Source organism: Exophiala dermatitidis (genome assembly GCF_000230625.1).
Source record: "Exophiala dermatitidis NIH/UT8656 unplaced genomic scaffold supercont1.1, whole genome shotgun sequence".
In the NCBI taxonomy this organism is placed as follows: Eukaryota; Fungi; Ascomycota; class Eurotiomycetes; order Chaetothyriales; family Herpotrichiellaceae; genus Exophiala; species Exophiala dermatitidis.
In genome coordinates this window covers 3,526,680-3,544,190 of record NW_008751646.1, presented here as the reverse complement: position 1 = coordinate 3,544,190, position 17,511 = coordinate 3,526,680, and the positions used below count along the sequence as shown (strand labels likewise).

The following is a 17,511-nucleotide window of genomic DNA, read 5'->3' as shown; positions in this document are numbered from 1 at the left end:
ACCAGCCAGTAAGGTTTTCAGACAGCGTTTTTGCCTAATTGAGGCGCCACCTCGCAAGCCACATTCAGCCTTGGGTATCACTCCCGGGACACATTCCGCCCAACGTTCATGCTTATTTTACTCGTAGCTGTGCGTTTCTGAAGACAGACGTCGTACTAGGCGGGTGGGGATTTACCATCAGTAATTGCGCTGCCGCAGCCATTATTGACCACATAGCCTGTCATGATGCGTTTGTAGCCGAGCTTCAGCCATATTGCTGTCGGTTGAAGTCCCTGGATTCTCCTAGCAGAGGTCCAGCTTGGTTTGTACCGTTATATTGATATAGGGACAGAGCCCGTTGCGAGAGAATGAACAACCATCAACTCGAGCCCTGGGTGTATACAGGCCCAGTCGGGGAGCACGTGACCTCGACCTGCCGTAGGAGAAAGAAGAGCTGCTGCGTCGGTCCTTGCGGGATCTGGCAGGGTCTGATAAGGTCAGGAATATCATGGCGCAGGCATGGGTGAGTTGCAGGAGACTGCTTCCAGAGATTGAACTGGCATTGCACGTTGAAGTGTGGGAAGTGAAGTTGAACTCAAGTCGAACAGTACTAAGTGTGCAGTGTGCAGCGCAGCGTGATGCCAAGCCTCCGTATGACGATGATTCGGTTTGGAGAGAACCTGAAGTGGAAGTGGCAGAAGAACAACGACAACTTGAACTACAGCAGAACGGGCGCGACACAACCTCACCCTCGGAGCTCATGCCTCTTGGTCCATCTCTCGTGAAAAGACCTCGTCGCTCTTCGAGCTTGCTTGCCGGGGTGTTTGTGTGAATGTTGTCTACACACATACCTCCTATGTTGCTGGAGTCTAGCAATTGGCATTGTTCCTTGCTGGCCCATCTACCGCACCCTCTGTGCTTCCCAAATACCCTCCACCCATATTTTACCGCCGAGTTAATCATCTTCACTTTGTGCTTCAGTGCTGCATAACTGAATCCATCAGTCTGTGACCAAAATGGCTTTTCAGCCCTCCTCGGCGGAGGATCCGCTCGTTGCCGCTTTGCCTCCGGCCACAGACTACATCACCTATCTGACCATGCTCGAGTATCAACTAACCCCCCAAAACCTCCCGACATTAACCAAGCTTCTCCGAGAAGATGATGGTACGCTCGCACAGGAGATTGGATGGGATCTTCTTAAGCTGCTACTACCGCTTCTGAATCATAACCCGGACGAGGCAAGCCGGTGTCTGGAAGTGGTTGCTCGACGAGGTAATCCTCGAGAGGTAGTTGTCCGTGTAGCCGAAGAGCTAGAGAAGCTGGGCGAAGAAGCAGGAGATTCTGACGAAGATGTTGATGCTTCCGACCATGGTGATGCCGGGGAGGAGCTGCCCACCTTCGCCGGCGAAGCTCCCCGTATCCATCTGGGTTCCATGACACTGGAAGGTATGCCACAACCCGGAAAGCGTGTGGAAACCCCCTCGGATGGCCCAAAATGGGCTGAAGCAGAGCCTGAAGTGGATTCGGATGCATTGAGACAGCGAAAACTACAAGCATTGCTGAACATGCTCGGCATCCTTCATCCGAGAATCAAGACACAATACCCAAGTCGTTTCCTCGCAACATCACTACCCGCAGCACTTGGGGCGTATCGCAAAATCCCCATCTCCACTGCAACGACGTCGTGCTTCCTCACCATGCTGGAAACCCTTGCCGGCAAGCGGCGTCCGGCCCTTCCTCCACGAGGCGGCAGCACCCGTGACACCGTTCCTGGTGCGGGTGGTAGTTCTAGTCAGACTGAAAGCGCTGCTTCGGCACCATTGCCAGATCCAGAGGCCAAGGCGGAAGAAGAAAAAACAGGGATCAACACATCGTCACCAGAAGAGAAAGCGATCACGTCCCGGCTGATTGATGCCGTCCTCCTCGAGGTACTCGATGAATACTTGTCATCGCTCTCATCTCAGGAACATCCGTCTATGTCCTGGACGGCTCGCCTGCGGGAAAAGCTTGAGCCCCAACGTATAATACCAAGCAGGCCCTCCGAGACCCAGGTCTGGGAAAGCATCGCAGAACTAAAGGAGCGAGATGCTTTGGTTGCAAGGTTTGGCGCTCTAGGCAAAGACCTGAAGATAGACGCTGCAGCAGAAATCAAGAGGCTCATCCATGAAACAGAGGATGAGGACGAAGCCGAAGACTCTCTACTCCAGAAAGAGCAGGAGCCTTCTGAATACCCGACTTCTCCGTCTCAGATTCCATTTCCTAGAGCGGGCGTCATCTTCCTCTACGCCTACGAGGCCTTCACCCATGCAGCTCCGCCTTCGACGCTGCTTACTACAACTGAATTGACGAAGCTGATCGCACACTCCTTCCCACTTTCGGCAACACCCTCGATCCCGCACCCCGCGCTGCTAGACGCCCAACTATCGCTTCTATACCGCCGGATTCTGTCCCCGTCCGCCAACGACGCACCACCTTCCCCTGCCAAATTCCTTCTTCTCGTAAGCACACTGACGCAGATTTTCTCCATCACACCCTGGCCGCCACTACGCGATTCAGCGCATTATATCGCCACGAAACTATTGCACGCTTACCCGGACCCCAAGGTGCGATTGGACGTCATCATCCAGACACTTCGTGGCAGCACATTAAGCACCAACTGGGCAGAGATTGAAGATGAGGATGAGCCGGATCCAGAGCCGGGTATCGATGAAGAGACGGGCCTCACGCGGAGCACTTCGGCGCTGCAGCCGCATCCGATCCCGTTGGCGCCACCCCAGCAAATGGGACAACTGAAAGCCGTGGGTGCCGAGTGGTTGAAGGACGAATTCGCCATCTGGATCCGCAGGCAAGAAGAAGCGAAGTCAGACTCGAACACCGGCCAAGGTCAAGCTACAGTCCACGAACAGCCTCTTGCGCGAACAGATGGCCTCGACTTCTCGGTACTCAGCGACGGTCACACGGCTGCTGCGGATGGCGAAGAAGACAGCGCGAGTGACGCGACTCTGCTCGACCTTCTCCTTCCGCAGCAGACTTTGTCCGGTCTACGAGCTGCGTCTGAGAGTGGCGGGCAGGGAGAGTCAGAAGACAGCACGGACTCGGACACCCTGTCCTCCTTCCTACTCGACCTCCCTTACTTCGTCGCAACGCTCAATCTGCTCTGCGTCATCCTTCCGCATTTGCCGCCAGCAGACTCAACAACTGGTTCTCCTCTCAAATCCAGGATTAACACATATATCACCTCGCTCAGCGATTCGTCGAGATTTCTGCAGTCGTTGCTGCAGCAAGCAGCCGCCGCTGCCCAAGCACAGGCGGATGGGAGTAGTAATGAGACCGCTTTCCTCGAAGAAAGCCACGGAGACATGGTTGCTCTCCAGGACGCATGTGCTCGCGCCACGGCAGCTTTGGAGCAACAAAGCCCTACTAGTACTTGATACGCTTCGATCCAAGAGCAGAGAAAGGGGCGACTTGGAGAACAACTGGTGATGACGGCGTCCGACTTCGAGGACCAGAACCGCGAACCCTCGACAGACAGAGTTCCAAGACAGCTGCCTCTGTAAGGCTTGGGTCTCTTTCGACGACCGGAACTTGTTGTGCTTCGATCCTGGTCGTGCTTTGTTTGATGGTCTATGCTCGACCCCAGCGCAGCGGAGAAGAGAGGGATAGTCTCCTACACATGCGAATGTAGTATGCAACTCTGAAAAAAAAAGAAGTCAAGCCTAGTATATATGTGTCTTTTCATCTATTTGTACTATCTCTGGTTTGCCTTAATCCTTCGTCGATGGCTGGACTAAAGCTCCATGCCCCGTACAAGCTGCCCAGCATGCTACGAATCGAACAGTCCAACGCGCTCACCCCGAATCAGTAACAGAAAGTCTTTCATGCCGCAAGGGGCACGATGCTTTACCAACATAATAACTATAAACCAGGCTCCCAAAAGACCATTAGGCCCTGCAAGACTACGTAAATAGAAAGCTTAAAACTGAAAGACGAATGCCGTGCCGTGGGGTAAGATATGTCCAGAGCGGAATGGCAGAACAGCGGGATGCAGTGTGTGTGGTCAAGACGTCCCCACATACCCTGCCAGTGTGCCGTGGTAAGGTCATGTGAGCAGCAGGCCATCCAGTGCCCAAGCTTGTTGCAGCGACACGAAGTGGGAGGACTTTTGCGAGTCTCGGGAGATACTTTGATGGTGGGCGGTGGTTGTGGGAGCGCCCGGGGGGTTCTCGAGCGATGGCCGACCACGACCCCACATTGATGGACTGAGCCCCCAACCTTTGCCCGACCCGGAAAATCCACCTTTGGGCCGCTTCCGGCCTGGCAAAAAAAATCACGAGGAAATGGTTCTGCCGTCGGATTAACGCGCGGCGGACAGTTCGCGTGACCATCCAGGCGGTTGGAACGGGTAGGAAACCTCCCAAATACCCACCCCCTCCAGACAATCTCCGCGCCAAAGGAATTCCGTATCGGCTGCAAGCTATCGGATTGATGCGAATAGGATCCGCGCGAGATTGATCCGGTAACGGGCCCAGAGCAGCAGCGCCCATCTCGGATAGTGCACTCTCTCTTGTCGACGCCCAGGACGTCACCACGCACTTGCCATGTAGACAATGCGCACACGACGCCGTTTATGACCAGACATCTTCCTGGTACACTCCACTGCTGCGCATGCTCTTGACCACTTGTTCCGCCTTTTGTTGATCGATCCCTCGTTCGGCAGCGATAATCTGAGCGAGAACATCGTTCACTTCTCGGGCCATGTGCGCCGCATCACCACAGACGTAGAAGTTAGCCTTTTGTTGAAGGAGGTCGTTGATCAGTTTGCCGTTTTGCTGGATCAGATGCTGCACGTAAACCTTCTGCGGTCCTTCGCGGGAGAAAGCGTTGAAAATGATCAGCTTGTCTCCGAGAGCCTTCTTGTATTCCTACAAACACCGTTAGTTAGAACCCAAGCGCGTCGCATTATTCCAGATGAGCTTGACTTACCTCCCATTCGTCCTTGTACAGCCAGTCTTCGGATGGTCGTCGGCAGCCGTAGAAGAGGACAGTCGTTCCGACATCCTCACCTTGTTTTGCTTGCTCGGCGCGCTCCTGCACGAATCCGCGGAAAGGAGCAACACCGGTACCAGGTCCGACCATGATGATAGGTTTGCTAGGGTTGGAGGGGAGTTTGAAGTTGGAGTGACGGACATGCACCGGAACGTGGATACCGTCGTACTTGTTGCGAGGTCCGGTAATGGCGTAGCTCAGACCGTGTGGTTCAGGATCAGGATCTCCGTTCTGCTTCTGCTTCAATGCCAACAAATAGTTGGTTGTGACACCCTTGACAACATGCCCAGCGCCTGGAATACGGACAGATTCGACCACGGCAGTGATAGAGATCTTGTTCGGCTGAACAAGCGAGGACGATGAGATCGAGTAATACCGTGGCTGAAGTTTATGGATACCTTCGACCAGAGCAGAGAAAGGCACACCGGACCAAGGGCCGGGGTGCACAGCAGAGACGGCCTGCGCAATATTCAACATGTGCGAGGACACCTTCTCTTTGAAGTAGTCGGCATCCGAACCCAGGCGGACCATTTCCTTCTTGGCTTCCTCGGTAGGCGCGAAGGGGGCCAACGTGGCCATGAACTGACGGGAGACAGGAGCGCAAATTTCCATGTGGTAGCGTACGGCTGCGTCGTAGGTTGTCGGGGTGGGAAACGGGACTTTGGCTGTCGGATCTAGACCTTTCATGCTGATGACCTTGTCCTTTTTCTCGTACAGGCCGAAAGTCTTGAGGAATCTGTCCACCTCTAAGCCTGCATTGGTAGGCCAAACGGCAATGTGATCACCAGTTGTATAAGAGAGGCCGGAGCCCGAGACATCGATTTCCATGTGAAGACAGTTTCGATCCTTGACGGTAAACAACTCTCGGGATTCGGCAATGGGAGCGATGAACGGGTTGTGGGCGTTGTACGGCCCCTTCTGGGTGTTTTCGAGGTGATTCTTGTTAGGCTCTCCAAGATAGACGGTGTCGTTTTCCGGGGAAAGATCGTCTCTCTCTTCCACACTAAACACGGGCTCATAGACAGCTTCGCGTTCTTCCAAGCCCATAGCTTGGGTGAGCGCAGCCCACATGGGCTCCTTCCAGGTCAAGAAGTCTTCCTCCATGGTGCCAGCTCCATCGTCTCCCTCGCCTGCGACGCCAATCCGCTTCGCGCCCAGCTTGGTTAATTGCTTATCCAAATTGCGAACCATGAGATTGTAGTGTTCATATGTGTTGTTGCCGAGCCCGAACGCTACATATTTCAGGTTTTTCAAGGGCTTGTCCTCCTCGCCCTGGGAGAATTGGGGGGGATCGCTGTTAATGAATTCCCAGAACTCGACGGCGTTATCTGTGGGCTCGCCTTCGCCATAGGTGGCCAGGACAAAGAACGCCACTTTATCTTCGGGGAAGGTATCAAGGTTCTCGTAGTCATAGTCTTCTAGGTCGGCCGTCATGGTGTTCAGTCCGAATCGAGCATGTCCTTCCTTGGCCAGACGCGAGGCATAATCTTCTGCGGTACCAGTCTGAGAGCCGTAGAAAATGACACAGTTTTTCCCCAACTCTTCCATCTTCTCCACAATATTCCGGGATCCCTTCTTGGAGGCACTGCCATTGAGGGCAGACGTGGCATACGGATCTTTGGCCACGCCCCAATAAGTTCCCTTCGTAAAGTAGGCGATGCTGCCCAGCAGGAGCACCACGAGGACAATGATGTCCAGGGTGTCGACTTGAGCCATGGTGACCGAACCCGACAGCGCTGCAGAACTGGATATTTCGATTGTAGCAAGTCGTGAATATGTCCGCTGGGCTGTCTTAGACCTGGAACGCAGCCAAGCTTGCAACAAGATACAAAGTAAACCGACTTGATGGCAACAAGTGAACAGCGTGGAGATTCACGGCGTCTTCGGGAGGGGCCCGCCTTATGTGGCCTGATGTGGCCAAGAGATGCGGTGGACTGCGATTCTAGCTGAACTTGTAGGGCCCAATGACGGCGGAACTTTGTCCGTTGGATGGGTCCTGTACTTCAAGTTGAGGACGGAGCGCAGTTGCTCGAAAACAAAAAGTGGATGGGACTGGATGGAGTCGAGCAGCGTGTTCAGGACCTAAGTAGGTAATTGTACACAGTAGGAGTCGGGGGAACAGAGTGCTTTTTGAAGTCTAGGACGTCAGGAATCTCGGCTTGATATGGAGGATCGAGATCGAAGAGTGGTGGCAGTGGCAGTGGTCGTGGTAGAGAGCCTGAGGTCAGGCAGTTCGGCAAGCAGGAGAGACAGACGAGTCGAACCGGAAGCCAGGAGGACGCCGCACTACAACTAAAGCGCCCCGACTGCGGAATTGCAGTCAACTTGAAGTTGGGTCGAAGGGGGGGCAACCGCAACAGAGAGTCCTGCGACTACACGAGGGTGCGGCTTCGGCGGGCGGCAAAATAAATGGCCACTGGAGGTGGGAGTCGGTTTCGCCTGGGGACCGTGACGGCTACCTAGGTAGAGAAGGGGGCCGAGGGGTCCTTCCTTGGGCTTAAGGCTCCAGGGGTGGCAGGGAATACTCCGAGCCTTTGTGGGGAGGTAGAAGTGCCCCGAAGACTCGGAGTGCAACTTGAAGTGTATTGATTGTGATTTCAACTACGACGCTGGGCCGAGGGCGGGTGACAACAAGAATGGCATCTTACACATAGCACTTTTTAGACAAAACCTGCTTCTGCTCCTTCAATATAGGGTTATTCTACAAGATAATTAGACTATTCTACGCTCTAGGAGCTATAGAATTATCCTACCAAGTTTGAGATAATTTGCTTTACTCGTACTGTTGTAGTTCAAGTTCTTGAGCAGGAGGTTTGGAAAATAATGTGCCAATCTTGTTGTCACCCGCCCTCGGGCTGCGGTGCGGGTGCACTGGCGGTTGGATTTCGCGGACCGACTTGCACACACCGTGACTACCTGGTACCTTTCAAGTTCGGTACTCATCACTGGCTGACTACAAGAGGCAGCCTGAGCGTGAGGTGCCATGATGGCCTCAAACTCGAAGCTAAAGAGTCCGCGATGCCTGCGTTCAGGTTGCCTGCGGGCCGTCGTGAGTCGCACAAACAGGATTTCTTTTCGCCATCATCTTCTGCTAGGTACCTAGGTAGTATCCTACTTTATTGTACAATTTCTGCCACCGCAAAAGGCCATTGAGAGCCAACCGTCGGCTATTCACACTTGCCACTCCGTTATTGTGCTATCTTCGGTGGCACACACCGTTGGTTGTTATCCTGACCATTAGCAGGCTGCGGAGCGAATTCTACAATGCCGTACGTCGTCTAATCGACCTGATCAAAACTACAGGTACCAGTATTATCACACTGCTGCACAAGGCCTAGATTCCGCCCAGCTTCGATCTTAACCCTGAAATCGATCTACCCCTATCTTCGGACGATCACGAAACTAGGCAGTTGGGTACCTACCAGAACAGACACGGATAGTGGGACGAAAATGAAAACGGGTCTTTTATACCTACTATACTAGTATTGTGAAGAAGCCATGCTATGGCGACTCCCTGTACATCCACGACGGCTGGCACTGGCATGCTCCCGTCTCCCTGACCTGTTGTTTAGTGCCGGATGTCTGCGTGCTAGAAGAGTCTCAAGGTGACACTCGTCTTGTGTCTGCCCGGATACTGAGCTTTATGGCAATTCGTTGCGTCAACAACTTTGCTTGCGCCGTGGTGAAAAGCGCCCCGTAGCAGGCAACCAAGGATATAGTACTAGGCGCTTACTACAACTTGAATATTTCCTGCGCCAGTTATAGACATACAGATGCATTGATGTACAATATAGTATAGCGCATTGGCCTATTTTCACTTCTATGCCTTGAGGTAGACTGTAGATCTCAAGGGGGGTGGTTCTGTGGTTGGCGGCAATCCTTACTGTGCCATTATTTGGTGGTGTTCGGCCGTCTCACCACAAGTCTCGTTCATTCTTCAACGACCAAGGCACAACGACCACCACCTCCAAACGTTTCGCAACGCACAATACTTTTCTCTCTCCATGTGCCCCGACTTCAGTCTTTGACACGAAGCAATGACGCAGACCCTGCATCTTCTCTTGGATCCGCCATCGACGGCACAACATGCCGCATAACCGTAAGTTCTCGTTCGGAACTCTTCCGCGGCGACCACAGTCACACCGCAACCCTCACCACGACCTTCACGCGAGCGCAGTGGACGACAATAGCTGACCGAGCAATGATCAAATGTTACCAGATGCTCAATCTGCTTCCAGCGAGCCGCAGAATGTCTCCCTCGATGGCCCTGGGCCGGAACAGATCACTCCAGCGCTCCTCCAAACCAGCCTGCGCCCTCAACAAGGTGCTCCAATTCACTCGAGGGAAACATCGGTGACAAGAGGAAGACCTCAACAATCTATCACAAACACATATGGCTCCAACTACGTGCCGTCGTCGCGGGCAGGGTCTGCGCAACCGCAGGGGACAGAATCAGGGTTGGGCTTAAAGGGTGGCCAAGTTGTCGACACTGGCCTACAACGACGCACTTCGAACAATTATGGCCATCATCGCCAGACATCTGTTATTCATGGGTTACAACATTCTCGGAGCCCAAGCTTCAATTCTCCCTCGGCTGCCAGCCCTCTTACTCCAGAGTCCCTGCTGAGCGCGCAGAACTATGGAAGATATGCCAACCAAACCGCTCGCCGTGGTCAATTTTCGACCACCGACGCCTCGTCAACCTTCACAAGTCCAGTATCTCCGTTCCAAGGGCATGCACAAGGCCATTCGATTGACTCCCTTATAGATGGGCCTTCAACTTTGCCTGAGACTGGCACGGCCCAACCGCGGCGACGGAAAGAGCATTCTAAGACTAGGCGAGGCCATGCATATCAATCTTCGAGCGTCCACCAACAGGCGGAGCCGCGCACCCCTGGCGAATATGCCCTACATCATCTCTTCCATGCTTTCGTGCTGCGGGCTGACCAGAGGATCAACCACTGTTTGTCCCTGATCGATAGTTCGACTACGCCGGTTGAACAAGCATGTGCGCCTGGGGTGGATCCTGGGTTCGACCAGTTGATATCTTCGCTGGGCCATATTTCCCGCCAAGGGCCAAAACCGCTGGTGGATAGTCTGATGCTCTGGCGCAAGGGCAAGGGAGATACTGCTGCAAATCTGAAGAAACAAGTTTACCAGCAGCGACTGCAAGTTGGTGGGCCCAACTTATCGCTGCCTGCCTCTCTACCACGCCGCCATACGGAGCCGCTGAACACTCCAGGAGAGCCAGGCTTTCCTCAAGCCACGTGGGACAATGTTTCTGCTGCAGAGGATAACCTGACGCAGGAGTATTTGCTTGCTGACCGGCGGGCAACAGTATCTGTCTACATACTGTGCCGAGTGTTGATCGCAATTTTTGAACAGAGCAACTTGGAGGCGATAACCCCCGATCTCGCCAACAAATTGGAAGACATAGTCTTCAGCCAGATCCGAGAAGTGGAACCGGCCCAGATTCTCACCTCGAGCATCCGTCTGGCAAATTGGAGGATTTATGGAGAGGTCTTGGGTCATATGAGTCGCCTGGATTTCGTCAATGTCACGTTTCGCTTCACTCAGCAGCTGGACATCTGGCAGCAGGAGTTCATTAAGAGCTCTGGGACCACTGCGGCCAGAGACATTGAATCTCGACTCGAGTTGCTTCTATTGGGCATGAGGCACCTGCACATCGCTACGACACGCGAGTCAGCGTACCAGGTTGCCGAATTCTTGAGGACTCTTGCTGCCTTGTTCTCAGAGGCGCACGGGCCTAGAGTCAAGCAAGCATACTGCCAGCTGTTCCAGCGTTTGCTGACCGCCGTGGCGAGCCAACCTGAATGCTTCCAGAGCGTTCCAAAATGGAAGGACTTCATCGATGCCATCAACTCGAGGCTGGGAAATATGCTGGTCAAAGTACGCCACTGGCATATCGGCTTTCCGGTATCGATTTTGCTCCTCTGTATTTCTCCGATAGACACCTTCTCGCAGCAATGGTTTCCCATGTTAGGCACCTTGGCTGCCAAGTTGAAGGATAGATCAACACGCGCCATAGCACTGCAAGCCATTTGTCAGCTTGTCTGGACGTATCTGGCTCGTGTGACGGAGTCCTCCCAAGTCAGGCTTCGGCGACTGGAAGAAATAATCAAGATTGCCATTCCCCAGGGGAAGAAAACCCACGTTGTGTCGGAGCTGTCCGTCTCGGGACCACTGGTGCAGCTGATCAGAATCATTGGCTTTGCTGCTCAAGACCTGTGTTTCCGAACGGTCATTTTTCCACTGGTGCACTACGATCTCTTCCAGTCCAGCCGGAATTTGAAGATCGAAAACATGGAGCCTGAACGGATGGTCATTGGTATTCGCGCCTTTCTTGCTATTATGGCAGATCTGGAAAAGGGCAATTCCAGCGGCCCCCCATTCCCTGCATTTGACATCAACACACAGAATCCTGAAGGACTACCATCTTCACCTATCAGTATCAGAGCAAGCCTGGGCATCGACTCACCGATACGTACGACCTTTGAAGAAGACAGTCCCTCGTCTCTGCCTGTCAATGCGTCTCAACTTGACGAGAGTGCGCGGCAGTACTACTTACAATTCTGCCAGATCCTGGGGAAGATCACCATCTTATGCGACAACACATTCGGCGGTCAAGCCACCCTGAACGAGAAGTTTTCTTCTTTAGGCTTGACACCGAAGACGCCGCTCGTGGATGCTTTCAACCTGGCCCGCAATCAAGACGGAACGGCGACTGACCAGAGATACCTCTATTATGAACTCCTCCATGTCGCAATCCAAGCTCTTCCCCGATGCTTCACCGATCACATTCCATTGAGTCCGTTAATCAACCTGTTGTGTACGGGATCAGCCCATGTGCAGCCAAACATTGCAGCTTCAGCCACAAAGTCGCTGAAGGCAATTGCCAGACAGGGGCATGCTCAGGCTGTTGCCATTGCGTTCCCGCGTTTCATCTTCCATTATGACACCCAGTACTCTACCATGTCAGACGAAGGGCGTCTGGGACCGGCCCACATCGAAGCAACACTGACACTCTATCTTGATCTCCTCCAGATTTGGACGGAACAGCTCAAGCAAAAGACTGTGGCAAACTCCACGGAGGCGAGAGAGCGCGGTGGCCCCAGTTCTGCCCGAGCTTTGCAAATGGAGCTTACAAATGTCATCCCTCAAGTGGACGAGATCGAAGCCTACGGCTTATTCTTTCTTTGCTCTCAGTCTCGCCGAGTACGATCCTATGCCATAAAGGTCCTCCGTCTTGTAACCCAATTCGACAATGTTCTAGGCAAGGAGGAGCCTTCACGAATCATCAAGCTGTTAGAAGAACAGTCTCACAAAATCCTGGACTTGCAAGAAGATTCCCTCAATGTCGCTGAGAGGAGCCGCCTGCAGAAAGACAAGCGGGGCAAATCCGGACAGAGCACTTTGATCGAGATCTGCAGTTCAGAGGTGTCGTACGACTCGACGCTCTGGTTCAAAGCATTTCCCAACCTGATTCGTGTGGTCTTTGATGCATGCCCAAACGCCATTGCCCTATGTAGAGGAACTGTGACTGACAGGCTGGTCCTGATGCAACACGATGTTGAGGGGTTCTCCGACATTGGTTCTGGCAATACAGCTGCCTTGGAACATCGTATACAAGGGCGCAGTTCTGCCACCTCTGCCGAGGTGTTTTTTGAACAGTGGAAGTTGTACCTGATCATGGCGTGTGTCACTCTAAGTTCGCCCGGTGCCCAGTCGCAAAGTCAATTGGCGGACGCCGCCCATGCTCGGAAGACATCCAAAGGTAACACCCCGACAACAGATAAACTCAGTTCCGCCCGCGCGTTGTTTTCTGCAATCATTCCTATGCTGGGAGCAGCACCAGATGCCATTCGGGACGCAGTTGTGTCTGCTTTAGCCTCCATCAACCGCAAACTCTATCGGACTTTGCTCGAATCTCTCCAGTATGCGGTCATCAAGTGTAACGATGAAGCAAAGGCCAGAATCAACCACCAGCGAACGCCCAGCAGCCCACAGCGGTCTCAGCAGACGGAACGGCTTCGGACAGAGGTGACGCATGTCTATAAGCTCACAGCTTCCTTTCTCAGACATGAAGACATCTATACTGACGAATGGATCTTGACCAACCTCGTCACCTACACTCGTGACCTGCGTATCTTCCTGAGCGACACCGACGTGCAAAACGATTGGCGCTTTCAAAAGTTGAGGTACCACTTCTGCGGCCTGATAGAAGAACTGTTCGAAGGCGTGAACAGAACCAAAAACCCTTCCCGGTGGATGTCCTTTGAGTCACGAAAATCGGCATTCGCGCTAATGGAGGACTGGTGCGGATACAGCGCTGAACAAAACCTTTTCGAGCCTCACCATGGCCATGGCAGAGATATGGAGCGTTTGAATGCCAGTGCTGCGACGGAGAAAGAGAAGAGCAACCTGCGAGTGGCTGCCTTGAGTGCGATGGCTACCTTGTGCGCTGGCCCTGTCACTATCAAGACCGACAGCAACGCGATACTGTCGTTTAACCTACAACGGATGCTCTCGTGGATTGACACCATCTTCGCCACCAACAACCACAAGATGCACATGATCGGCCGACGCGCCCTCAAATTGTTGCTGATCAACAACCCCGAACACCTTATTCTTGGGGAGCACGCGATAGAGCAGTGCTACAGGACCGATTCTCCCCTAGCGCTGGAGAGTTACTTCGGTGTCATCTGTGATGTCCTGATTCAACAGCCAGATTATCCTCTCCCGTTCTGGAAGATTCTCAGCATCATTGTCTTTATCCTGGGGAATGAAAACCGCGAAATCAGGATGAAGTCGGCCAATTTGATTCGCACGCTTGATGAACGGCAGCACAAGAGTTCAAACTTGCAGGAATTCGATATCAGCGTCTCCGACAAGACCAGGGCAGTCTACAAGCTGGCACAGTTCGAATACTCCAAGCGTCTGGCTCAAGCAAACGCCGACGTTGCATTCTTGATTTTCTCCGAGTTTTCCCTGCATTACAAGAACGCCCGAAATGACCATCAGCGTAATATGGTGGCTGCGATATTGCCTTGGTTGCAAACTCTCGAACTCCAGGTTGACCCTATCACTGGCGGACCTACCCCCATATCCTACATGATTATGGCCAACATGTTTGAAATCACCATATGCTCAAGTAGCGCCATGCATAACGAGGTGCAAGCCTTGTGGCAAGCCCTGGCGACAGGGCCGCATGCAGGGAATGTCCAACTGATCTTGGATTTCATCATCTACCTGTCGCTGTACCGACGTGACCAAAACTTTGTCGAATACGCGAAGCAGATTGTTGTGTACCTGTCCTCCACTCCTGCGGGCTCTCGAGTGCTGGAGTTCTTCATGTTACAGTTGACTCCTAAGAACATGGTCAACGACAAGAAGAATGCCGATGTCGCCGTTCCTGACACAAGACAGTTGCCTTATGTTGCTGATCTGGGCACTTTATTGCCCATGGGTAACAAACAAGTGGGCCTGTCATTGGGTCAGGTGTCCTTGATCTTCTTGGTGGACTTGATGGTCACGCCAGTGACGCTTACCAGAGAAGAGACAACCAAGCTGGTGCACGCAGTACTTATACTGTGGGACCATTATACAACCTCTGTACAGGAACAAGCACGGGAGATGCTGGTTCATCTCATCCACGAGCTCGTGACGAACAAAATTGAGGCCGACGTCCTGGGCCCCGTCAAGTCGCAGATTGAAAGCCTTGTGGAAGCGGTGCGCGTAAACGATGCCCGTGTAAGCTGGTCTTACGACAAAAACACAAGGAAGGATGAGGATGACGGTGGAAGCCGGGTCCCGCCAGCGATGTCCGCGTTGACCGCCGAGATCGTTGCTATTTTCACCCTTGCCTTTGACAACTTCAGTGACGCTTGGGCTAAAGAGGCTCTACACTGGGCGTCTATCTGCCCAGTGCGACATTTAGCCTGTCGATCTTTCCAGGTTTTCCGCTGCATCTCCGTCAGTCTGGACGCTCGAATGCTTGCTGATATGCTTGCCCGCCTATCCAACACGATTGCAGACGAGCACACCGACTATCAGACCTTCTCCATGGAAATCTTGACCACACTCAAGGTTGTGATTGGAGCGTTGGAACCCAAGAATCTCATGCGTTACCCTCAACTGTTCTGGACGACCTGCGCATGCTTGAACACTATTCACGAAAGAGAGTTCTACGAGACACTGGGCATGCTAGAAAAGCTCATTGAGAAGCTCGACCTATCAGCACCTGACGTTACCGAAGCCATCATGAAAGGTCAACCCGCAAATTGGGAAGGCGGTTTCGAAGGCGTCCAGCCGTTGCTCTACAAGGGTCTGAAGTCGGCCGATAGCTTGGACAAAACCTTACTCATCCTTGGAAAACTCACAGAGCTTCCGGATTGTAAGCTGGTTGGCGATGACGCCCGCCTGCTCTATTGTGTATTGGCCAACCTGCCCCGGTTCTTGAGAAGCTTCGAACTGGATACTGGTGATGCCATGTCAATTGGATGCGCACAAAGATTGGCTGATCTGGCAGACCTCGAAGGCCACAGTATGTTGTCCGCTTGTCTGCGTCGATTTGCAGACATGGGATTTGCAACGAGTCAGGAGATGCTCCGGAATGTCGTCGAGGCCTTGAAGCTGGCTTATTTCCCCAGCTACGATGCACAAAGCTTGATATTCGTCATGGGCCTATTGACGAACAAAATCCCATGGTTCAGGGAGAAATTGATGGACATGCTGTGCATGTTGATTCCTTTGGTGAACATGAAAAGCCCAGCCATTACCACACACGGACCAGACCTCATTTCACCACTCCTGCGACTGCTGCAGACCGAGCATTGCACTCAAGCTCTCGAGGTGCTGGATTACATCATGGAAGTTGCAACAACGCCCATGGAAAAGCACCATATGCGAATGAGTATGGCCTCAGGCCAGGCTAAGGCCATCCGGAAAGAATATGAACGCACACAGAGCCTGTTCGGGATACCGCTCGCTTCGGGTTGGTCGATACCCATGCCCGCAATTTACTCAAGCATGACAAGACGCAATGTACATGCCGTATTCTATACATGTGGGGAGTCGGATGCGATCAAAAATCAAGAGACAGCGACTCCTGAAGTTGAGTTCCAAGGGGATGATGGTTATACCGATTCGTATCTCCCACCGCAGAGCAGAGCCGAGACTATTCGTTCCATGGAAGCTGCCGCAGACACCAACGTCAGTGACTTGGTGAATACACTGGACAGTTTGGATGATTTCTTTGACGACCTGGATGGAGACAATGTTCTCACACCGACAGGTACCAACGATCTCGGGCTGTCGCCCATGGTGCTTCCTCCTCTTGCAGAGCAGAGCACCACCCTTTACGACGAACAGACTGCACCTATTCTCCGCCAGAGTCTCGCGCGTGCCTCATCGCTGGCCAATATGCAAGACGGGCTTTCTGAGACAGGAGCCTTGCAGGGCATGATCCCTCGGACTATGCTGCCTGGTTTCACTTCGCCCAATTCCAGCTCGACGGCACAATCATCTTTCTCGTCGATCGATGAGCTTGGCGGACCGGGGCCCTCATTACCTAGCTCGACGAAAAACACGTTCGGGCAATCTACACTGAGTCCGGTCAATCACCAGAGACCTGGATTGCATGCCAGGTCTATCACGTCGCCAGCAAACCAATTTCCAGCGTCTCAGCCTAGCCTCAATGCGTTCGCGCCCATGCCTCAAGGAAGCTCCTTCAGGGCGCATGACGAATTTGCGGATCATTACGACGAGGCGGTGCTTTCGGACAGCGAAAACAGCCCATTTCCCTCTTTGAACGTTGCCGCACCAGGTCATAACAAGGTCATGTCAGGTCCAGGACCAGAATATCAGAGCCATGCAAACCCAAACACAGAGGGCGGAGGAGCTTTCAGCCTGCAAGGCATGCGACGAGGAATGCGTCGTCTTACTGGCGGCAAGAGTGAAAGCCAGAAAGAAAAAGATAGGACCAAGGATGCATCAAGGCGACGCCAATCTGGCGGGAACAATCCGTTACCCGGCGCGATCCTGAGCCCTAAAGTGCCCAAAGTACCGGTCGAGTATCTCAACGCGAGCACCTTCATTGGAGTCAGTCCAACGACTAGTCCAGGATTGTGAAGCACCAAATGGAATGAGACCGCGGGCCAGGGTATGATTTGGACACCAGCTCAAACAGTTTGTGGACCTCCTGGTTGAGTGCCACACTGTCTGTTGGGATCCTTTGACAACTCGAAAACTTTTGTACCACTTATTCCCAGATATTCTCGGAAAAGCAAGATCGGAAAAGCGCTTGTATACTAGTGCGTCAAGCCATGTTTTCTTTTGGAGCTGTATCGCATTTACAGGAGCTAAAATTCATAGTTGACCACAATCAAATACTGAGAAGTTTACTGCGAACGTTGCCCTCTGTTTACCCTCCGACTACTAACGAGATGCCTCAGCTGGGGATGGCAG

At 53.0% G+C, this 17,511-nt stretch overlaps 3 protein-coding genes across 3 annotated transcripts; 2 read left to right on the top strand and 1 right to left on the bottom strand.

The window, feature by feature from the left end:
- Positions 1-142: 142 nt before the first annotated feature.
- Positions 143-3,900, top strand: HMPREF1120_01262 (uncharacterized protein). The gene has a single exon (XM_009155274.1). The coding sequence runs from the start codon at positions 996-998 to the stop codon at positions 3,408-3,410; it is 2,415 nt and encodes an 804-aa protein (XP_009153522.1). The 5' UTR covers positions 143-995; the 3' UTR covers positions 3,411-3,900.
- Positions 3,901-4,604: 704 nt separating this feature from the next.
- Positions 4,605-6,741, bottom strand: HMPREF1120_01261 (NADPH-cytochrome P450 reductase; the record flags this gene model as incomplete). The annotated part of the gene is made up of 2 exons (XM_009155273.1): positions 4,605-4,901; positions 4,963-6,741. The coding sequence occupies 2 exons, from the start codon at positions 6,739-6,741 to the stop codon at positions 4,605-4,607; spliced, it is 2,076 nt and encodes a 691-aa protein (XP_009153521.1).
- Positions 6,742-9,111: 2,370 nt separating this feature from the next.
- Positions 9,112-17,175, top strand: HMPREF1120_01260 (uncharacterized protein; the record flags this gene model as incomplete). Its single annotated transcript, XM_009155272.1, has 2 exons — positions 9,112-9,124; positions 9,245-17,175. 2 exons carry the CDS (start codon positions 9,112-9,114, stop codon positions 17,173-17,175), a joined length of 7,944 nt encoding a protein of 2,647 aa, XP_009153520.1.
- Between the last annotated feature and the right edge of the window lie 336 nt (positions 17,176-17,511).